General features: G+C 40.8%; 1 protein-coding gene across 1 annotated transcript in view; it reads left to right on the top strand.

Moving 5' to 3' along the window:
* Positions 1-24,745, top strand: part of efna3a (ephrin-A3a) — a 112,988-nt gene that overhangs the window by 78,064 nt on the left and 10,179 nt on the right. Inside the window, exons 2-3 of the mRNA XM_010899093.4 lie at positions 21,110-21,420; positions 23,032-23,097. Coding sequence (XP_010897395.1) covers positions 21,110-21,420; positions 23,032-23,097 — 377 coding nt within the window. The remainder of the gene's footprint in view (positions 1-21,109; positions 21,421-23,031; positions 23,098-24,745) is intronic.

Below are 24,745 nucleotides of genomic sequence, written 5' to 3'. Positions count from 1 at the left end.
TCCTGTTTTGGGGTGTTATTTGGCTAATGTTTTATGGTTGTATGTTTTTGTACGGTTAATTACAGTAGTACAATTGTGCACAAACTTCCCACCACCATTTTGAGCTATTCAGAGTCCCTCTTCAAAACAATAAGACAGAGAGAGAGGCCGGGTGAAAAAGAGGAAGAGAGGGTTTTTACACCAATTGTCTAATGTGTGATCTTGGGGGCAGATCTCCCAACTGGCTCGCTGGGCTTTTGTCGTGTTCATAATTTTTAATCTTATCTGTAATCTGCTGGACTCAGCTGTCATTGTTCAATCCATATATATGGGAACCATGCAAATGGTATATAATGCACAGTAAAACGATAAACATTAGATACACAAGCATTAGAACTATACAGATCAGAACAATAAACTTTAGAACAATGCATTAGAAACCCAACACAGTACAAACAAACATTAGAAACCCTACACAAAAGAACCATTAACACTAGAAACTATACACATTATAGGAATGCAGATTACAACCATACACATTAGAACCATACACAACAAAACCATACACATTTGAAACATGCACATTAGAACCATATACAATAGAAAATGAAAGAATAGAATGATGCACATTAGAACCGTACAAAATAGAGCCATACACGTGAGCACAAATATCAGAAACCATTCGCATAAGAATTATCGACATCAGAACAATAGAACCATGTACATATTAGAAACCATGCACATGACCCATACGCAAAAGTAATATATTTTTACCAAATGTATGTGCATGTATTTACAACTATTTAAATGACAGATATCAAAATATATATGACTTAAATGTCCATTTATTTAAATAGATATGTAAATCTATTTAGATTTACGTTTGGCCACATTCATATATTTCCAAATATATGTTTAAATATTTAAATGTATGGGAAGGAAATGCATTTTAATAAGATGATTTACCCTATGTGCCCTGTTCAGACTTTCTATAGCCTACAGGGCTTACACTGCATGCACAATTATTAGGCAAGTGAGTATTCTGATAGTATTTTCAGGTAATATGTGTTTGTGTAATGAGGGAGGGTGTGGCAACAGTGAATAACTCCTCATATCAAGATGTGCAGAATTATTAGGCAGCTTCATGACCTCATGTAAAATGGGCCAAAAAAGAGATTTAACTGACATTTTACAATTTATGAAAAGTCTTAAATTGTAAAATGCCTTTCAGATGGATGCAACACTCTTGAAATAGCTAAACTATTGAGGCGTGACCACCGGACACTCAAAGGTTTTGTATCAAATTGTCAACTGGGGTGCAAAACATTTATGGAGAAGAAAAGATGCAAATTAACTGCAAAACACTTCAGAATAATTAAACTTGAAGCTACCAGGAACCCATTATCCTCCAGTGCCACCATATTCCAGAACTGCAACCAACCTGGAGTGTCCGGAAGTACAAGGTGTCAAGTTCTCAGAGACATGGCCATGGTCAAGAAGGCTGAAAGAAGACCACCACTGAATAAGATTCAAATGTTGAAGCGTATAGATTGGGCAAAGAAATACCTGAAGACAGATTTTTCTAAGGTTTTATGGACAGATTAAATGAGGGTGACTCTGGATGGACCAGATGGATGGGCCTGTGGCCATCACTATTGGTACTTGTATGGGCTGCTATCATTAAGGATGAGGTAGTTGGTTTCGGGTTGAAGATGGACTGAAACTTAACTCCCATACCTACTGCCAGTTTCAGGAAGATACTTTCTTCTAAGAGTGGTACAGGAATAAGTTCTCAGCATTCAAGAAGGCCATATTCTTTATGCAGGACAATGCTCCATCACATGCATCCAAGTACTCCACTGCTTGGCTAGCAAGCAAGGGCCTCAAAGATGCCCAAATAATGACCTGGCCCCCTTCCTTCCTTTCCTTACAGAAATGTTATTTAATTTTCATTGTGTGTTACTTTTTTGTTGCACTTACTCTAAACATTGAGTGAGTTGGAGAAATTATTTTAGTAATTTAGTTGCTTATTAATTGTACACACAGATTGTTGCCTAATAATTATGCATACTTATGTATTCCCCTGAATATTCCCTGAATATTCCCCTGAATTCCCCCAAACTCATTTTTCCTTTGTTAAACAGGCAGTTTTGGGGAATCAATTATATTTTGGATTGACTGACAGCATTGTGTTTGTTCAACAATAAAATAAATCTTGAGGAATATGATTTACCTATGATTCATTGACATATGTCAATAAAGTGAGGACTTGACATGACAATCTGTAGAGAGAAGATTGTGGGGTGTATTTTATAAATATATTTAACCAATATATATTTCAATCTTTTATTGAAATATATTCCAATGTTATTTTTGATAAGACAAATTAAGTGTCCTGTATTGCATCGTATTATCATTATTTGATAACAGTGTAGCACTCTGCCTCTCACTCCTGGCTTGCCTCTGAAGCTAAGCAGAATTAAGCTAAGCAGGCACTGATTGTATGAGTTGGGGTGTTAGCTGGCACTCATATCATCATGTCCACCTAATCTTACCCAGCTTCCAATTGGCCTATTGATCCCCTCTCTCAAAAAAGCAATAATCGTAATGTACTGTAGGTACTAAATGTAGGCAATCACTAATAATCACTAGTAAGTGGCTTTGAATAAGAACGTCCGCTTAATGAGTAAAATGTAAATGACCAGAGTTCCGTTTGGGTCGTAGACGTTCATAAATGTGACAGGGCTCCACAGGGCAACATTTTTGGTGATGAATGTTTTGTTAAGTTTAGCTAATCTGCAGCCTCAGAGAACTATTTGTCATGCTTCTACATTTCTTTGCATGCTCCTAAAGCTCTCAACATGGGAGCACACACGCTCTTTTTAAACAACAGCCACTTGCAACTCACAACAACATGTATCTGTCAGTTAGGAATTAGATTTCCAATAATACAGTATAACAAACTGTGCCCTGTGACAGAGCTCTGCTGATAGATTTCAAGGACAGGGAGGTTTGTGAATTTGGTGAGCATGAGATTTGGTTTCACATTTGTTGAGAATGAAGTTGTTGTTACTGCCGCATTTACTGACTACTTACAGTTGTGCTGAAAAGCTTGCATACCCTTGGATAATTGATAATATATGTACCATTTGTAAAGAAAACACGAGTAAGCAGGCAAAAATTTATTTTATTTCTTATGGGATTCACATTCAACTGTAGGTCATAACAGAATGGCACAATCATAAAACAAAACATTGCAACAAAGAAAAATATGAACAGACTCCTGTTCAAAAGTCTGCATAGCCTTAGTTCTTAATACTGTGTATTGCCCCCTTTAGCATCAAAAATAGCATGCAGTCTTTTGTAATAGTTGTATATGAGGCCCCGAATTCTAGCAGGTGGTATAGCTGCCCATTCGTCTTGGCAAAATGCCTCCAGGTCAAGCAAAGTCTTTGGTCGTCTTCCATGAACCACACGTTTGAGATCTACCCAGAGTGACTTGATGATATTAAGGTCAGGAGACTGCGATGGCCACTCCAGAACCTTCAACTTTTTCTGCTGTAACCACGGGAGGGTCAACTTGGCCTTGTGCTTAGGGTCAATGTCATGCTGGAAAGTCCAAGAGTGTCCCATGCGCAGCTTTTGTGCAGAAGAATACAAATTGTCTGCCAGTATTTTCTGGTAACATGCTGCATTCATCTTGCAATCAATTTTCACAAGAGTCCCAGAGCTCACACACCCCCAAAACATCAGTGAGCCACGACCATGCTTCACAAGGGATGAAATTCTGTTCACTATAGGCCTTGTTGACCCCTCTCCAAACATGGCGCTTATGGTTCTGACCATAAAGCTCTATTTTGGTCCCATCACTCCAATTTACATTGTGCCAGAAGCTGTGAGGATTGTCAAGGTGTTGTCGGGCATGTTGTAACCAGGCTTTTTTGTGGCATTGGCGCAGTAAAGGCTTCTTTCTGGCAACTTGACCATGCAGCATGTCTGTAAAAAGGCCAAACTTTTGATCAGGCCCATTTGGGTGATTTCTGTCATCGTTATGATTTGAAAAAGGAGCCAAACAACTATGTGATTATAACTGGCTTCATATGATTACTATCCTTAAATAAAAGGCAAGATCAGTCATATTTTCAACATCAATGCTAAAATGTCACAATTTCTGACAGCGTATGCAAACTTATGAGAACAACTGTAACCCTGTCTCTACCATGCATGTTAAATCCAGATAATGCCTGTCTTAATTTGGTGAATGTGGTTGCCAGACTTGAATCAATATTAGAAATGTTATTCCCCTTTTCAATATGCCTACATCATGCGTACATTCTTATCCGTCATTCCTTGGGAATAATATGGGCCATATAATATGGGCACTAACTCTTGCCTTGAAGTGACCCCAAATTCAAACATTTGGGGTGACTAAGAAATGTTGTTTTTTTCCATGCAAACATACATGAAATGAGTTTGAATATGAAATATAGCAAAACATGTAGACATTGACAATGTTAGAAATAATATTTTTTATTGAAATAATTGTGTCCTTCAAATTTCCTTTATGTCAATGAATCCTCAATGTGCAGCAATTACTGCCTTGCAGACCTTTGGGGATTTTACCCCATGCATTCCTGGAGCTCCTCCCACAAGCTGTATTGGCTTGATGGGCTCTTCTTATGTACCATACAGTCAAGCTGCTCACACAACAGTTCAGTTGAGATCGGGTGACTGTACTGGCCACTCCATTAGACAGAATACCAGCTGACTGTTTGAGGTATCTGTTTTCTCGAGGTGTCTGTTTCTCACTGCTTGAGGCATCTGTGAGGCGTCTGTTTCTCTAACTAGACAGTCTAATGTATTTGTCGTCTTACTCGGTTGTGCACCGGGCCTCCCACTCTTTCTATTCTGGTTAGAGCCAGCTTGCGTTGTTCGGTGAAGGGAGTAGTACACAGCGTTGAACCAGATCTTCAGTTTCTTGTTATTTCTCAGATCAAGAATAGACAGATGAGTTTTGAAAGAAAGTTATTTGTTTCTGGCCATTTTGAGCTTGTAATCGAACCCACAATTGCTGATGCTACGGATACTCAACTAGTCTAAAGAAGGCCAGTTTTATTGCTTCTTTAATCGGCAAAACAGCTATGCTAACATAATTACAAAAGGGTACAAAAGGATTTTCTAATGATCACATAACCTTTAAAATAATTATCTTGGATTAGCAAACACAACGTGCCATTGGAACAAAGAACTGATGCTTACTAATAATGGGCCTCTGCACACCTATGTAGATATTCCATTGAAAATCAGCCATCATTTACAACATTAACAATGTCTACATTGTTTTCTGATCAATTTGATGTTATTTTAATGGACCAAAAATTTGCTTTTCGTTCGAAAACAAGCAATCCCAAACTGTACTGTATATGGGTTTAACCAATTAGATGCTTTATTACAGAAAATAACTTTACAATACAAGTTTATACTCTGGTTAGAGATGATTATATGTACCTCCTGGGGGAATTCATGGCCTTGTGAGATAGGAAGAGAAATATTTAGAAAGGTCATGCCAATGAAGCAAATTTAATTTGAAATTGAAATTAGTAAAAGAAAAATTTGAGAGAAAATAGAGAGATGCTACAAAGAAGGAGAGGACTTGTGGTGGGGGGGTATAGAGAAGAGAGAGAGAAGAGAGGGACTATAGAGAGAAAAAATAGGGAAAATGGAGAGAGGAAAGGGAGAGGCAAAATGGAAAATAGAGAGATGCCATAAACACAGAGGAATAAATAGGGGGGGGGGGGGTAGGAGACATAATATAGAGACCAAAGAGAGATATAAGGGCTAGAAAGACAAAGAGCAAGAGAAACAATGATATATGCCAATAGCAGACTCTTTTATCCAAAGCAATGCATCAACAATGAAGAGAAAAAAGCGAGTGAGAGACAAAGAACAGAGAATAAGAAAGAGAAGCGAGGGAAAAAAATTGTTTTAGTGCCAGTCAATTATTCAGTAAGCGAAATATGGTCCATCTTCCACCAATATGCCCCAGCTGCTGTAAACCCACATGGCTTTGACACACCTTTCGCCAAGATACAGATTTACTACCTAAGCGGCTCTCCTCAGCATTGTTCACATGTGGTGGATTGTGTAGAGTTGAACATTTGTCTGTACTCCTGTGTTATTTGTCAATATTTACCTTGGGCATCTCCAGCAATGGCTGTGCAAGCTGTAGGTTGTTTGAACAGATATTTCGAAGGGACAGGTTATTTTCAGAAGAGATCAAATATTAATTGAGGCAGAGAGAAAGGCCCGCTCTGGAGGGGCTTTACTTTTTGATGCCCGTCCATAGTTTCTTCATGTCCAGAAGTATCTTTGGCCATGTCTTGTGTCAACTTTTTCATAGGCATCAGCACCAAGCTGTTCAGGCTTTTCCCTAACACTTCATCTGACCAAAAAGTCACGTAGGTCCCTTACCCCCCCCCCCCCACCGTGGGAGGGCATGCCCGCTCACCTGCCGACCCCAGTTAACTTTGCACTTTACTGGTTAATGGTGACGGTTAGGAAGAGGATCTTGGTGTTAAGTTTACGGTTAGGATTTTATTAAGATTAAGGAAGACAGGGTTTTTATTTGAATCCCTACGCGGATAGAGATACAATGTGTATTGTGTGTATTGTTTGTGTGTTTGTGTGTGTTGGTGTTCTTTTTGATAGTGTGCTGTATGGGTTTTATGGATTTCTGAATGTGTACAGTGCGTGTAAGAACCATAAAACTTAATTAATGATCCTTCTGTTCTTTTAATTCAACCACTGAACACAGCTACCTGCATTTAAAGAATGGGCTTCAGTTCAAACAAGGCGTCTATGTTCTTATACCTGAGATATATCTCAAGATGAATGCATAAGCTGCTCTGGATAAGAGTGGCTGCTAAATTACTAAAATGTCAAATTTAAATGTCAAAGTGATACTGCTAGACTTTTTAGAGAATTTGGTGTTTGTTCTACTTGCGTAGAGTCAGATAAATGTATGGATAGCATTTAAACATTTCTGCATGCTGTTTGAAAATCATTGAAGTTTTCATATCATTAGCTACCACTATAACAATTCAAAAGTCATAAAACCGTAATCATTATGCCTAATATATCCAAAATGCATGTTTCTTCATACTGTATGTAATATCTAAGCGGTTCCATTTTTATTAATTATTAATGATTGACATTGACTTTTCTTCCCTTTATTTAAAAACATTAACAATATACAGCTCTGGAAACAAGACAAACCTAGTTCAGCCAAACCACTATAGAATGTTTTGCCCTCACAAGATTTGAACCCAAGTCACCCATGTGAAAGGCTGGGTTGTTAATTGCTACACCATAGAGCTGTACTTTTGTCCGGTGTCAGTATAGCCTCTTGTCTCTATCCTGAACAAATCCTCTTTTGCCACTGGCTGTTTTAATGGTTAATTGGCCATTCGTGAATGACATTGATACAGTTAAACTGACTAATGTTTCTTACTAAGTTTACCTCCACCACAAATATCTATGTATTGTGTTTCCCATCCTGAAAATAAAATTATTTTAAATATATTTTTGAATACATTTGGAAAATGTATTTCCGAACACATTTGGAAAATATATTCCTGAATACATTTGGTAAATATATGTCAAAATGTTTGAAATTGGCAGCTACATTTTTTTATATATATTTTTTTAATGCATGTCAGTGTTTTGAAACTGCAACCTTATGGTCCACAGTCAGGTGCACCAACCACTACTCCAAACAGGATTATATCATTGGAAGAGGCAAGTAGTGGTCTTACCAAGTTTGCCTTAGTACGTTAGACTATATTTGTGATTACAAGATGAAATGTATTTTGGTAATTTATATCTATAAAATGTGTTAATCTAAATGTGATATAATCAATACGTTGGTAATTACATTTCATCTTTTTACTTTCACAGGATCTAAAACATTTATTTTAATATGGGCTTCAAAATACATTTTGTAATGTATTTTCTATAAACTTTACAATTGTAATGAGAGCATTGTTGACGGTGAAATACATTTGGACAAAACTGAAATGTATTTATACATTTTCAAATAAATTTCGGAATGAAAGCTGAAATATATTTTGATTGCTGAAATGTATTTTGAATAAAGTTAAATGTATCTATACATTTTTAAATAAATTTCAGAATAAAAGGTGAAATACATTTTGATACCTGAAATGTATTTTGAATAAAGATAAATGTATCTATACATTTTTAAATACATTTCAGAATAAAAGGTGAAATACATGTTGATACCTGAAAAGTATTTTGAATTAAGTTAAATGTATTCAACATATATTCATATATTCTACATACATTCTGCATTGCAAAAATATATTTATTTTCCATATGGGTTCCCACTGGCCGTTTAAACAGCGTATTAGCCAGTAATAAGCTTTACCAGTATCTACTAACTCAAATAGTCATAAGAATTGAGCAATTGCTAGCGAGTCTGCCAAAGCTATTTCATTTCATTGCAAAATAACGTTGTTTTTTTTCTTTCATGGCAAAACAACATATTTTTGTCTTTCATTCATGAATGACATTGATACAGTAACTATCAATAAAGGTGACGCTAACTAATGTCGTTACTCTCAATAGATTTGAACTTAGGTCTTTCACATGAGAGGCACTGTCTTTAACCACTACGCCATGGTATAACACGTTTCAGCAGTCGCTAGACTGCAGTGAGGATTGTGTAAAACTGACTACTGTTTCTTATTAAAAACCTCTTCAACTCTAAAGAGGTCTTACAGCATCCGGACGAGTAACCCTATATTCTGCCTATACCAGTCAATGATGCCCCCTAGGCAAATACCAGATCTCCCTCTCCTACATTCCTAAGGAACAAAGGACAGATACCCTTTTTGGTCTATGCAGATGAAAACTTGGTCAGAGTACCTAGTGGTGCTCTGATATTATACAGACGTGTGTCACAACCAAAGACCAGAGTTACATACCAGGTAATAGAAAAGCAGACATTTCTCTAATGTACTTTAGTTCAAGAATTTCCATGACAGCTATTTAACAAAGGTCAGTTAGTCAGTCAGTCACTCAGTAAAAGACATTCACTCTTCTTGGCCGGCTCCGCTTACACGGTCCGGCAAAAATTAGGAGACCACTCCTAATTTTTCTTAAATCAGCATCTCTACATGTATGGCAGCCATTCCATTCCAGTGTCTGTTAAATTCCAACACAGGCACACCTCATTTTACATAATGAGGTACTGATTAGGTGATTACCTGCACCAAATTTTATTTAACAAGGAAAAGTATAAACACCATTGCTGTGGTCATCAATATCCTCTTGCAATAGGACCAGCTGGATGGCAAAAACCGTGCAAGTAGTACCTCAAAGGTAATTTGAATAAAAAACTACAAAAATAACTATTTAGCATGACAAAATAGTTGAAAAGCTTTGAGTGAGGAAAAGAAGGGTTCAACTGGCAGAGGGATACAGTGAGCGTCAGGTTGCTTCCATCCTGAAAATTTCAAAGACAGCGGTTCATAAGAACAAGTTCAAGCAACAGATATTGGGGACAACAAATCTACAGACTGACAGAGGGCGAAAACGACTGTCCACTGACCGAGATGACCGTCAACTCATTAGAATGTCACTCAACAACCGTAGAATGACATCAAGTGATCTTCAAAAATAATGGCAGCAGCTGGGGTGAAGTGCACGGCGAGAACGGTTTGAAACAGGCTCCTAGGGGCAGGGCTGAAGTCATGCAATGCTAGAATTTTTTTTTTTATCAATGAGAAGCAAAGAAGAGCCAGGTTGAAGTTTGCAAAAGACCATAAGGATTGGACCGTAGAGGAATGGAGTAAGGTCATCTTCTCTGACGAGTAAAATGTTCAGCTTTGCCCAACACCTGGTTATCTAATGGTTAGACGGAGACCTGGAGAGTGTCTCAGTGAGTGCCACAGTGTCTCACACCCACTCTGAAATTTGGTGGTGGATCGGTGATGATCTGGGGATGCTTCAGCAAGGCTGGAATCGGGCAAATGTCTCTTTGTGAAGGATGCATGAATCAAGCCAAGTACAAGGTTATCCTGGAAGAACACCTGCTTCCTTCTGCTCTGACAATGTTCCCCAACTAGTGAGAATTGGTTTTTCGAGCAGGACAATGCTCCATGCAACAGAGCCAGGTGAATCAAGGTGTGGATTGAGGACCACCAGATCAAGACCCTGTCTGGAGACAAAACCCTGTCCAGACCTGAACCCCATTGAAATCCTCTGGAATTTGATCAAGAGTAAGATTGGTGGACACAAGCCATCAAACAAAGCTGAGCTACTTGAATTTTTATGCCAGGAGTGGCATAAAGTCACCCAACAGCAATGTGACTGGTGGAGAGCATGCCAAGACGCATGAAAGCTGTGATTAAAAATCAGGGATATTCCACCAAATATTGATTTCTGAACTCTTCCTAAGTTAAAACATTAGTACTTTGTTGTTGAAAATTAATATTATGATATTTGATGTCTGAAAACAATGCATATTTTTTTGGTTATTTTGACCAACTGTTATTTTCTACGGATAAATAATTTAAAAGACAATATTTTTATTTGGAATTTGGGATTAATGTTGTCAGTAGTTTATAGAATTAAACTTCATTTTACTGAAACACATACCAATGAACCGTAAAACCAGGGAAACTGATTATTTTCCAGTGGTCTTTAAAAAAAAATCCAGAGCTGTAGTTTGTTGTATATATTTTTTCCACTTTCTAAGTTCTGCATTTTTATGCCCAGTTTGGTTTTTCATTTGGTTTGATAACTTTCACCTGCTGCTTGTTAGCGCCCCCTATTTATTCAATGCGTTTGTTCAGTTTCATTGTGAGGAATTATTTTGTGTCTACAGAACATACAGTACTAAACCTTTGATTCCCCATATTTTTATAGACTCTCTGTGTTTTGACCTTCTAGCCTGTTTTGACCTACCTGTGCCTGTACCTTTGCTTTGTTTCTTGAGTATTTTTTGGCCTTGATTACCAGCTTCACCACGACTCAGATTTTTGCCTTGCTCTTGTGCACTTTTGCCTTTTGATGTCTTGGTTCTGACCTCTGCCTGTCTGACATCCGAGTTTGGTGTCCTCTGCTTTCGGTCCTCTGCTAAATATAGAACGCGTTCTGCGTAAGGAACCATTCTCCTGCCTAGACGTGTTGTGTTCTGACCAATATATGGGATTGTAATACATCATCAGGCACATATCATCAAAATGATTACACTTTTTCCTGAAATGATCACAGAGTCCCAGGTTTTTTTTTGCTTGTCTAAGAATACCTATTGAGCTGTCTATCCTCCTGACATAATTCCCTTTGTAAAGGAACTTTTGAAGCTTCTGGCATGTTTGTAAAAAATGTGGCAAAAAATGTTGAGTGTCATGATAGTCTTATGAGAGATTGACACAACATTGTGGGCTTCAGCACCATTCTCTTATTTGTTGCACCTTGCATCCCCTGTGGAATCTATGATAGGTATGTCACAGTACGTTATTTTCTTTTATGTAATCTTGATGATACTCATGGAAGGTTAGATGTATTGGCGTTTATTTGAAACAGACATTTAGTAGCTGAAATGTGTGCCAGTGCAAAGCTATTAAAAAGGGCTTGCAGCTATTTGAGACTATGCGTTTAATTGAAGTTTTAGATATGTACTGTTTGTAGAGGACCCAGGAGGGTGTTTGTATTCACACAAGCAGAAGTTTACACACTGTGTGTATGTGTGTGTGAGTCTCTCTGTGTGTGTGTATTTGGGAATTTGCGTAAATCTGTGCAGTTTTTCTGGCTCTGACTTAAAAGGCCACGTTACTCTATTGGGTTTCCAGAGGTTGGCACTGTGTTAAAGGCTCAGACTAAATATGGGGGTATCAATTATTTGTCTCCCACCTCTCTCCCATTTCAAATTTTTCTTAAATAATGTCCTCTTCCTTTTTCTTATGTTCCATCTTCCTTTCCATCTCCGTAATTATTTCAGTCTCACCTTGCTCTCTCCCACGTTCTCCCTCTTTATTTCTCCCTTTTTTTCTCCCTGTGCCAATCCAAAGGAGAGGCTTAAGGAGTTAGGTTTTTAGAAATAAACACCCCACTGTGTCTGACTTCCGACGAGAGCTTCTGAGGCTCTCCCACTTCTCACTTCAAAGCGCATACTGTACACTGCTCTTTGAAACCCTGGAAGTAGGACTGTTTCTGTTGTTTTATGACTTTGCACATTTCTTCCTGGGTTTATTTTAATGCAAGTGCAGGGCTTATTTTGTCTGTTAATTTCTCGGGCTATTCATTGGAAGTGTTTGTGCTTCGTTTCATGTGTTGACCGTTTTCTGCGTGTTTTTGTGGGTGGGGGTGGCTGGGTTGGTGGGTGTGTGATAAAGAGGGTGTATTAGAGCTGCTTTTCATCTGGAGCTTTTCATCTTTTTTTTTAGAATAAATAAAGGTGAGGCAAAACCCATTAATATGCATTTCAAATTTGTTAAAAATGACAAAAGTAGTGCACTGTATGGTGGTAAGATAACAACTGGAACGTACACACCACTCCCTTCACTTAAAATGATATAGGCTAGTTCTTAAAAAGCAGCCGAAACTGCAAGAAAATGCTATATACAAAAAGGTATATATTTGTTTTTTTGGTTTATGACTAAAGGATCACCTGGTGGTCTTTTACTATCAGCTTTCACCCAATCAGAAAGCAACATTTGTTCTCACCTGCCAAATGGCCGCTGCATATTTGAGAGAATCTGTCCCACTTTGGCATCCCTGCGATCATTAGATATTGTTCATTCAGTGGTTCCAAATTGCAGCCAACACTTACTCCACGTCTTTCGGGACCTGTCTCTAAAATGTGTTCAGTCAAGACGGAGTTACAGAGGCTATTTCTGTGTGTATGTGTGTGTGTCCACTACACCCTGAGTCTTCTCTGAATCATCACTATACTCCAGCAAGATCCCTGGATAATCCCAGACCCTAAAAAGGCTGCAGTGTATAGCTCTTTTTCTTCCCCCACTTCTTAATACTTGTTTTCAGCCTCCATTTTGGATCGAACCGCTGTAAATCACACGCTAATTGCGATGCTAACTCAATCTGCAGAGGGAGGATTTGCTGGAGACCGCATGTACTGTATGTGTAATGACTTTGGTGCTGTGTTAGGAGGAAAAGCAACAGACCTTGTCCCTTTCTCGTCCCACAGCAAGGGGTGCTGAGAGGAGCCTGTTGGCATTATATTAGTTAGGAGATATGAATACATTGTTTACACATCACCATGTTAATGGTATATCTATCACATGATGGCATCTGGGATTTTTTCTGGTACATTTATGACAGAGGTGGACCTGTAAATCCTATATATTGACCTTGAGAGAGATGACTGATGATGTTTACGATGATTTCATTGAGATTGAATGAAGGATGTTTGGTGGTCACACTTTAAAAAAAAATGTGAGCAACATGCTGTGTAGATTACACTACCAACACTCACCGGTTATGCTGTCAGCAGTGACATTCATGTAACGGTAATGAATCATGTAACTAATGACCCGTAAAGTAATGAATGATGTAACAGCAATGACATTTTTGTACGCTTCAAACGGTTCAGTTATATATTGTAACAAGCGTAACAGATTTCGACTGTGATGGAACGGTAATTAACTTTTTTGCTTATGCCTGATAATAGTGGAGGTTGGTTTTATTGAAAATGGGATTTGATTTACAGTATAACCTTCCACTGTAGAAGACTGTTTCTGGCCACTGGGGCCTGTTTGCTGTCTTTCACAGTGTCTTTGTCGGTATTCTCAAAAGACTTGTTTTAGTGGAGACAGTGGTGCAAAGTACTAACATTGGTGCTATCTTCTTCCCTCTCAACCTCACTCCTTTTCTCTTTACATACCTCTCTATCGTTCTCTCTCTCTCTCCCGCACTCACTAGGCTGTCTTCACCAGTTTGTGCTGGCTGTACTAACGAGCAGTGGTCTCCCACTCACAGGAAAATGATGATGAGACAGCAGAAACGACAGACAATGCACAACGGGGAGAGAGAAAAAGAGTGAGAGAGTGACAGAGAAATGGAGAAAAAGAGGAATAGGGCAATAGGGAACAAGAGAAATAGGAATTATGTGAGAGGGCGGAGAAACCGAAATAAAGAGAGCAAACCAGACAGAGAGATACAGAGAGATAAAGAGAGGGAGTGTGAAAGAGGAAGGACGGGAAAGAGAGGCACCATCAGTCTTTCCACCCTCCACTTTACAACATGTATGTGCATCCCTGGGGTGCCGTAAATCTCTTCCTCTCCCCCTGCCTACCTTTTCTCTCCATTTGTTAGTCATGTTTGGCATCTTTACCCGTAGCCCCGTTTTTCCCCTGTTAAGATTACCTCCCCCACCTCCTCTCCCCTTTTTATTAAATCTTTCAACCCCCACCGCCTGACCACCTCATGTGTCACTAAGTGGACTGCTTATGTAAGTCCAGATTTCCCTGCGTGTATAGAGAGCGTCCTCTTCCACCCACCTCCCATCTCTTTCTGGGCAGAGAGAAAAGGTTAGGGCGCTGTTGAACGGGAGGGGGGGGGTTTGGGGCTTGTCTAGCATTCACCCCTTGGATTTATAATAACTGTCAAGTGCTTTGTTAACAATAGTGAACTGCTTACTTGCGGCCCCCTGAAATGTAAATAGAATAAAATGAAATATCGGCAGGTACGAAATAGGGGCCTACAGGTGGTCCAAGATGTGTCATTTGCAGTTGGTTGTTGCAATAGGTGGACGTCGGAGTGGGCTGCCTTGTCTTGCCACATTCTAGTTACTCCTTGTGGATCGTCAGGAGCCCAAAGCTTCAGCTTCTGGTTATTAGATGGTGAATGTGTTCATCTCTAGCTTGTGTGAACTTGCAGAAGTGTCCCCTTTGAGCAAGCAGTGTAGTAGGAAGAAAAGTGGTTTAGAGGACCCACATTTTAACCCAACACCTGCTGTGGAATTTTTTCAGGGAAGCCAGATCATAATTGCAAATTGGACAAAATCACAAAATTCTGAGGAAAGGAAAATGGGGTAATAAATTTATACATCCATCCATCCATCTTCTTCCGCTTATCCGGGGCTAGGTCGCGGGGGCAGCAGTCTAAGCAGAGATGCCCAGACTTCCCTCTCTCTAGACACTTCCTCTAGCTCTTTTGGGGGGACACCGAGGCGTTCCCAGGCCAGCCTGGAGACATAGTCCCTCCAGCGTGTCCTAGGTCTTCCTCACGGTGGGACGGGCCCGGAACACGTTCTCGGGAAGGCTTTCAGGAGGCATCCGGAACAGATGCCCAATCCACCTCAGCTGACCCCTCTCGATGAGGAGGAGCAGCGGCTCTACTCTGAGCTCCTCCCGGGTGACCGAGCTTCTCACCCTATCTCTAAGGGATCGCCCAGCCACCCTGTGGAGAAAGCTCATTTCGGCCGCCTGGATCCGGGATCTTGTCATTTCGGTCATGACCCAAAGCTCATGACCATAGGTGAGAGTAGGAACGTAGATTGACCGGTAAATTGAGAGCTTCGCCTTGCGGCTCAGCTCTTTCTTCACCACGACAGACCAATACATCGACCGCATTACTGCAGAAGCTGCACCGATCCGTCTGTCAATCTCCCGTTCCATCCTTCCCTGAACAAGACCCCTAGATACTTAAACTTCTCCACTTGAGGCAAGAACTCTCCACCAACCTGAAGTGGGCAAGCCACCCTTTTCCGACTGAGGACCATGGCCTCGGATTTGGAGGTACTGATTCTCATCCCAACCGCTTCACACTCGGCTGCAAACCCTCCCAGTGCATGCTGAAGGTCCTGGTTTGAAGGGGCCAACACGACAACATCATCCACAAAGAGCAGAGACGAAATCGTGTGGTCCCAAAACCTGACACCCTCCGGCCCCTGGCAGCGCCTAGAAATTCTGTCCATAAAAATTACGAACAGAACCGGCGACAATGGGCAGTCCTGCCGGAGTCCAACATGCACTGGGAAGTCTGACTTACTGCCGGCAATGCGAATCAAGCTCCTGCTTCGGTCGTACAGGGACCTGACAGCCCTTAGCAAAGGACCCAGGACCTCATATTCCCGAAGCACCCTCCACACGATGCCGTGAGGGACACAGTCGAATGCCTTCTCCAAATCCACAGAAGACATTTGGATTGGTTGGGCAAACTCCCATGAACTCTCCACCACCCTGTAGAGGGTATAGAGCTGGTCCAGTGTTCCACGGCCCAGACGAAAACCACACTGTTCCTCCTGAATCCGAGGTTCTACTATCGGCCGTATTCTCCTCTCCAGTACCCTGGCATAGACTTTCCCCTATATATGTATATATAATAATTTATAATTACAAATATTTAAATAGTAATACAGTTTGTCACTAATGGTACTTGTACTACACATCACCAAACTTAGGACTCATTAGTATAATTGTCACCCTTGTATCAGGGGTGAAAACAAGTAGTCATTTTGACAAGGATGGCATTTATTGACAAGTTAATAACATTTTCAAAAGTGACAAAAAAATCTGTACTACCGATTGACTCAGTTGGTGGCAGTAATGACAGGTTATTTCTTATAGACTAAACAAATCTGGCTAACGGCCAAGTCCAGGAAATTATCACGGCTAGCGAAAGCTGGAATTATCACTGGAACTGGAACGCATCGGTTGGTTTGTTTGATGTAATGCAGACTGTAATGTATCTCTATAAGCCTATATATTCATTGTAGTTTCGTTTGGAAAGTACAGTTTTAAGGGACTGTATATAAAATTATAGCTGTCTAGATGGTCTAATACATTTTGTTGTTACAGCCAGAAAACATTGACAAAGACATTAGCTTATTGCTAGGCAATTCATACATATCTCTGTGCAAATTCATGGGAGACAGTGCAAATGTTTTGATAATGTTTATAGTTCATTTGCAATTGAAATTAATGGAAATGCTTTTAACTGTAATTTGAAATAATTCACTTGTTATAAAATTCTAACAACTTGACAGCCCTATGCATTAAGTTATTTGTTGCTTTTATGACATTTCTGAATCTGAATGTCTCCTGAGTAAAATTATATCTAGCCTAATTGTTTATACTAACATATAAACCACGTTATTGAGTTTTGTTTTTTTTACTTAGAATTTATTGCATAACATATTACAATTTTTATAATATTTTTTTCATTTAGTACCTCTCTTCTTGGCAAGAGTGGGTGGGGTCGACAATTCAACATCAAAAGCTGAGTAATTATCGACAGTGAAAATAATTGTCCTGCACATCCCTACCTTGTATACCCAGAAGCAAAAGCCAGTGGTCGATTAAAAAAAAAAAGTTCCCCCCATCCGCGGTGACTTACTGCCACCCTCATCCTCCACATATGGTTGATTTTTGGCTAGTCACATCCTGTTAAAGCAGTGGTTCTCAAAACCTCTCCTGGGGAACCCCAGCAGTTTCATGGAATCTACATCTCTACTAATTATTGAGGCCTGGACTAGATGTTTCATGCAAGCTTATTCAGGGCTACAACCAAACTGTGAGATGTCTGGGGCTCCTCAGGACAGGTTTAATAACCACTGTGCTAAGGGTCCCCGGGGCAGTTGCCTCCCTTGGCTGCTCCCCTTTTCAGTTCGCTGCAGCCAGCAATTTTAACAATTCAAGCCGAGTCATTATCAACACATTCATCTGGGGACGCGCTCACCGCCACCTGTAGCCGCTTCACGCTGCATGCACTTTGCCTCTGCCATCATGTCCTTCATCGCTGTCTTTCTCGCCCACTTTTATTTGGTTGTGCTGGGCTTGACGTGGCCCCGCTGTCATGCTGTGATGTCGCCTTGGCGCCGCTACGTCGAGACATCTCTCTTTATGCGGTGTGGTGGCGTGGTGACTTGCTGTTGTATTTTCTATTGCTGTGACCTCGTCTATGCTGTCCATTTGCCCGACATATGAAATGGTTTCATCCCGACACACGTCCCCCACAGGAGGCCTTTTTGCCTTATGTCAGGCTGTCACTGTAAATAGGACTTTGTTCTTAAGTGACTTGCTGGGTAGAATAAAGGAAAATAAACAATTTGTCATGGAACTGTGATTTAACATTCGGTCCTTATTAATGTGTGGAGTACGCTACTGAAGAAGCAGCTTTTAAACACACACGCAATCACACACAGTAACAAATACCCTCTAACCAACATTCGTACACACACTTGTGAATTCATGCAAACTCTTTTCCCTCCACTTTCCCCTTCCTTCACTAGCCTTTATGTTCCTCTCCCTACCCACTTTCCCCTTCCTTCACTAGCCTGATGTTCCTCTCCCTACCCACTTTCCCCTTCCTTCACTAGCCTTTATGTTCCTCTCCCTACCCACTTTCCCCTTCCTTCACTAGCCTGATGTTCCTCTCCCTACCCACTTTCCCCTTCCTTCACTAGCCTTTATGTTCCTCTCCCTACCCACTTTCCCCTTCCTTCACTAGCCTTTATGTTCCTCTCCCTACCCACTTTCCCCTTCCTTCACTAGCCTTTATGTTCCTCTCCCTACCCACTTTCCCCTTCCTTCACTAGCCTTTATGTTCTTCTCCCTACCCACTTTCCCCTTCCTTCACTAGCCTTTATGTTCCTCTCCCTACCCACTTTCCCCTTCCTTCACTAGCCTTTATGTTCCTCTCCCTACCCACTTTCCCCTTCCTTCACTAGCCTTTATGTTCCTCTCCCTACCCACTTTCCCCTTCCTTCACTAGCCTTTATGTTCCTCTCCCTACCCACTTTCCCCTTCCTTCACTAGCCTTTATGTTCCTCTCCCTACCCACTTTCCCCTTCCTTCACTAGCCTTTATGTTCCTCTCCCTACCCACTTTCCTCTTTTTATTTCCCCATTTCCTTCCCTCTATGTCTCTTTAGGTCCATCCCCCACTTTATTTTTCACTTGTCTCCCCCTCCATTTCTCTCGTTTTCCCTCGTTTTCTGTCTCTCTCCCCCATCCCTCCCTCTCTAAATTTAGTCCCTTTGAAGCATTGGCTGTGTTGTTTCTTCTCGCAACACATGCAAGACCGAAAATCTGTCATCCAACATCTGAGAAGGGAGCCGGGATAGGAGCGAGCAAGATAAGATTGATGGCAGGGGAAGAGCAGTGGTTAAGGGATATTATATTCATCCGTCTCGCCGCCCGTGTAACGGCCAAGCAGAATAAGGGGAAAAGATAAGGAGAGAGGGAGCGTAGAGGAGGAGGAAAAGATCCAGAAAGGGGAGCTACCATGATATAGTAAGGGGGGGCTGTGAGGGTATGGGGTGCCAGCGTTGTGACATTTCTGATCCTCATTTTGTAATTGAATAATAATCTCCCATGAGACCTGACCTAGTATTGTGTGTGTGTGCGCGATCCGTGCATGCGTGCGTGTGATCTCTTGTGCACGGTAGGTGTGTGTGGGTGTGCGTGTGTGCGTGCTCATTTACGTGTGCGGAGAGCGAGATGTTGTGAGAAAGAGAGAGTAATGGAGAGAGGAAACCCTGGAGCTGAATGCAACACGATTCTGCCGTCTACTGTCACATAGTGGTAATTGCAGCTCCATTTATTTCCGATTGATCCCACAGAGGTGAACAGAGGTCTGTCCTGTGTATGCGTGTCATTATAGCTTTGTTCATTAAGGTCATCACTCTTTTGAAGTAGTCCATTTTAGTAGAATTCATCGTTTGATCCCTCCTGATCACCCGTTTTGGAGTTCAGTTGACTAACCTGGTCAGCCATTGATGTTTTATTCATTAAAATGACAAACGCCTTCACTGGTTATATCAGACAGTCCAGAATCCAGAGCATCCCACTGAAAGACCCATCATCATCCAATCCATTATTTTTTTATCCGGCAACAAGCACAATGAATTAGCCCTCTCTTTTATTTTTTTTTACTATGGGATCATGTCCAGTTTCTGCATATCCCCATACTAAACAATCTTTTTTCCGTGTAATGTCCTCAAGCCATCTCTTTGATCATTCCTGACACAGACGCTCTCTTACAGCTCAGCTATGGATACATCACATCTCATCAATTTCCCTCTCCATCCCTTTAGGTTAAGCATAATGAGTTTGTGTAATAATAATGTGTACAATTACGATAATGAGTCCAGATAGTACGGTATGATAAACAGCCAAGTCAATCATGTCACTTCATCTCCTCGCCTTAGGCTGTAGTGATAACTGTTCAAACACACACACATTTCCTAACCCCTAAAATGACCTCCTGTACCTGCTATCACACTGGTCCGCTGTTTTCATTTGCCTGCGAGCGCTCAGACATATCACTACATTATGACTGTTACTTTTGACGTTTGTCTTGGCCCCACAAGCGTCAGATAATGAGTTTATTGGTGCTCTCAAAAAAGAAACTAAATTGACTGCCCACCTTTGGGATTACACCATCCCTGTCCTTAAGACAAGGCCAAACCGCCAGCCTATGCAAAACATTAACCTTAAAGCCAGACTCTGTAAGTGCAAAATTATATCATTGCCTTTTACATTTTTTATTTAATCTTTGAAATTACAAACTCTTATAACACAAATACAGAAATATTTAGCACTTTACAACTTTGGAAATGCAGGAGGTATTTTCAGATGATTTCTCACTAGCTAGGAATTGCCTGGGAAGAGGCCTGCAAAGCCTGCTATGAGAAAAATATGGTTCACAAGTAGCTGTTGTCACAGGAAAAATGTTTCAAAGATAATCTTGCTGTGTTTGTCTGATGTAACCATATTCCATTGATTTGTCCCTACATCACATAAAATTTCGCTTTTAAATATTTGTTATAGCCCTAGTCCAATCCTTACCAGTTTAACCAAAATTAGTGCAGCCAAAAAATATAAGTCAGAAATAGATTTATAGTTTTCAAATGTGAACGTGACATTGTGAGATGTATCCCTCTGCCTCGTGGTAGGAGAGCCACATGTCGCCCTTGAAAAAACATCCTTCCTCCCCACTGACCCAGACTTTCATGCTCATGGGATTGGAGGCTCGGAGGCTTGGCTGTTCTTGTGTCCAGCAACTCCATATCATTCCATGATAAGAGTTTTGTAGTTGGCTGTTACTCAACCTTGATTTTTTTTCTGTCTCTCTCTGGCCAGTCTACGGAGGGAGGGCTACACGGTGCAGGTGGCGGTAAACGACTACCTGGATATCTACTGCCCGCACTACAACACTACCACCACCAATCAGCGGGGGGCATTGGAGCGCACCATAGCCGAGCAGTACGTCCTCTACATGGTCAGCTACCGAGGCTATCGCACCTGTGATCCACAGATGGGCTTCAAGCGCTGGGAGTGCAACCGGCCCCACGCGCCCCATGCGCCCATCAAGTTCTCTGAGAAGTTCCAGCGCTACAGCGCATTCTCCCTGGGCTACGAGTTCAACGTGGGCCACGAGTATTACTACATCTGTGAGTGGAATATTGATGTACCAAGACTGTAGATGAAACCTGAAACGTTCCTATCAAATGGGAAATCTTTTGTGTACTTTTGTACAATTACTATTGTGCATGTCACGTGCTGGGGCGTGGAAGGACACAGGCGCAGAATCGAAAGAACTGAAATAATCCATGTTTAATAAAAGAAAGACTCAAACAAAACAAAAAGCCGCAACCGGTGACAAGGGATACTCCATACAGGAACAAAACCAAAATGAACCACACCAGCATGGCAAAAACAAGAAACTTAAATAGGGTCCCCAACTGGAGGCAACGACAGACACCTGCCTCCAATTGGGGAGACCAAAAGGATTGGAGGTGGCTAGATGAGCCACCTCCTGTCCTGTCCATGCCCCGAGCCCAGCGCAGAGATGTAGTTGACTTGTGTCCAGAGCAACTACTATTAACTGTAGTTGCTCTGGACACAAGTCTGTTAATTGCTGAAAGAAATTATTAAGATGGATTGTACTACTTCATCTGTGACTGGTAGATTAGAGACGTTCTCTAGTATAATAGTTGTGTAATGACAGTGGATTGCATAGCACCTTACTGTGTGTACCAAGTACACATCTACATTACACTTTGTAAGTGCGAACTGACTTCAGCCACTTAAGATTTGTTGCACCCACTTACATTGGCAGCCCACTTCAGAATTATTTTCTCAAAACAATTATTCAAAAGTGAACATGAACATGAACATCAGATGTGATTGGTCAAAAGCCCAGCTACTAGAGTTCTGTAATATTAGATTTTATGCCATTTGGGATCCTATTTAATCTCTTGCACAACCTCTGACCAGGGTCAGATTGCACAAATTTGCAGTATGGCTGAGTTTACACAGGTAGCCCAATTCTGATCATTCATCCAGAATTCTGATATTTCTTTGATGTCAACCAATTGCATCAACTCTAAAAAGTTTGGATGGGAAAATATCTGGCTCAAAAGACCAATTAATGGAATTCATGTCAGAGTTGGGATGCTGCATAATGTGACAGGTACAAGACAGGCAACCCTGTTCCTGGAGGTAGTGTAAGATTTTGTTACAACTAGGCTCTCCACCTGAACAACTGAGCTAACTGACACAATGGTTCAGTTCCTTAAAATTCAACACACCTGGTCTTCCAGGTTAAATCATCAAAACACACCTGGTCTTCCAGGTTAAATCATCAAAACACACCTGGTCTTCCAGGTTAAATCATCAAAACACACCTGGTCTTCCAGGTTAAATCATCAAACACACCTGGTCTTCCAGGTTAAATCATCAAAACATGAAATGCCTGCTGCTCTCCAGCCCCCGTGTTTCCTACTCCTGATTAAGGTTATAAGGTGTAGTTTGGAACACAGGCACATAGTCGGGAGGCTTTTTCTCACTTCTCACAGTACTTTCTCACAGTACCTACTCCTCACAAACCCTATTGAAGGAGGGGAAGGACCTCTGCCTCCTCATCCAATGGGTTTTTGAGGAGGTGAGGCAAGAGCGGTGAAGACGTGAGGATTGCAAGAGTGAGAAAAGGCCTGTGTTAATGTACTGGTTGGCCTGTAGATGGCGTAGTATGGCTGATGTGTATCTGTGTTCTCTTGAAGCCACGCCCACCCATCACCACGGCCACAACTGCCTGAGACTGAGAGTCTACGTCTGCTGCTCCACGGGTATGTCTCTTTCTCCCTCTCTTTTTCTCTCTCTCTTTGTCTCTTTCTTCTTTTCTTTGTCTCTCTTATATTCTGTTTTCTCTCTGTTTTTCTCAGTCCAACTTTGTCTTTCCTCTTATAATTTAAATAGCTTGATAAGCATGACATAACATATTGGTAAAGGGTACTTCATTTGCAATACAACATCATTGAAGAAATAGTAATAAGTCGTATTGTCAACCAGATAATTAGTAGGAGAAAAAAAGGAACAAATACAAGAAAAATAGCAAAGGCTGTCAGACACTGTCACTCATTTTATTGCAGGCACATGTAGTATGTTGCCAATCCACAGCTCTGAGTCCTCTTCCAAATGCATGGGTAGCTTCTTCTCATCAGAGAGGTCTTTGAAATTCTCAGTAATGGTCTCAAATTTGGGGAAATTACACTCTGTAATTGTTTTATATTTCTGACATTTTGTCAGGAAATGCAGCTCTGTTTCAGGTTCTGCTGCGGTGCAGGGATTGCACAGCCTTTCCTCTAGAGAGAGCCAGGTTTTCCTGCGTCTGCCCTTCTCAATGGTAGGGCTGTGCCCACCGAGCCTGTACTTTGTCAAGGTTTTTCTAAGGTTATGATCAGTCACCATGGTCATATAGTTTGCCAGAGTGCAATGTAAATTTAGGGCCAGATAGCACAGCATTTTGCTTTATACTTGTGTGTGATTCTCACTAGATATTGTAGATTTGTTTTGCCTGGGTTGAAATTTGTATTAAATGTAATAAACGTTTTTGTTGTAAGGCTTCAATGTGTTACTAGAAACAAGTTTGTGAACTCACCCTTGGACGAGCTGGGTGAAGGGACTCTACTCAGCTTTTGATCCTGTAGAGCGTGGTAATGATATGAGAGGGCGATTATTGTAATTTTTTCCAATATTGATTTGCTCTTTTTTATTTATATTTATTTTAATTATTACTATTTATTTTATTCATAACATATTGGCCTTATTCTGCCCTGAAATTGTTATTAGTTTTTTTCATTTAGACATGTAGTAGCCTTTTAGATGAAGGGTTTAGATGGAATGCTTGTCCCATTCAATTTAATCTTGTTTTGCAAGTGAACACCACACCTCATTGATTCAAAGACATTCTAATTTGTATTTTAATGGCATAGAATGCTCTGTGGGGTTTCTCTCAGTTTTTTCACTGCCTTATTTAGATGTCCAGTTGAACTTCATTCTATTAGATGTAGTGTGTGCATTAGTCTTTGTTTTTGTTATTCTCAAGAAAATTCTGATTTAAAAACGGCATACAATATAAGTTCTGTGATTTTTCTGTCTGCCTCTCACATTTTTGAGATATTTCTTATTTTTCTTTCTGTCACTTTCTGTGTTACTCTCATTCTGAAACTCTCCCTGCCCTTCACCTTTTTCTATCCCTTTTTCCCTACACACAAACACACACAGTTGACACATGGGAGACCCGAGGCTACAGCTTCTGTTAGTGTTCTCCCCGTGATGTCTGATAGTGAGGCTATTTTTTCAGAATCTCTCTTTGGGTTTTATTGACGTTCCACCTTCTGCTACTAAAAGGATTAACAGTGTGGACACAATTCAGGTGGTACGAGGGCTCAAGGGGGATGTCTGCACTCCGAGAGGCCGGGTTGGTTAGACGTT

Source organism: Esox lucius, chromosome 10, assembly GCF_011004845.1.
Source record: "Esox lucius isolate fEsoLuc1 chromosome 10, fEsoLuc1.pri, whole genome shotgun sequence".
Lineage (NCBI taxonomy): Eukaryota > Metazoa > Chordata > Actinopteri > Esociformes > Esocidae > Esox > Esox lucius.
Note: the sequence above shows the minus strand (reverse complement) of the source record. Positions and strands in the feature narration are given on the sequence as shown.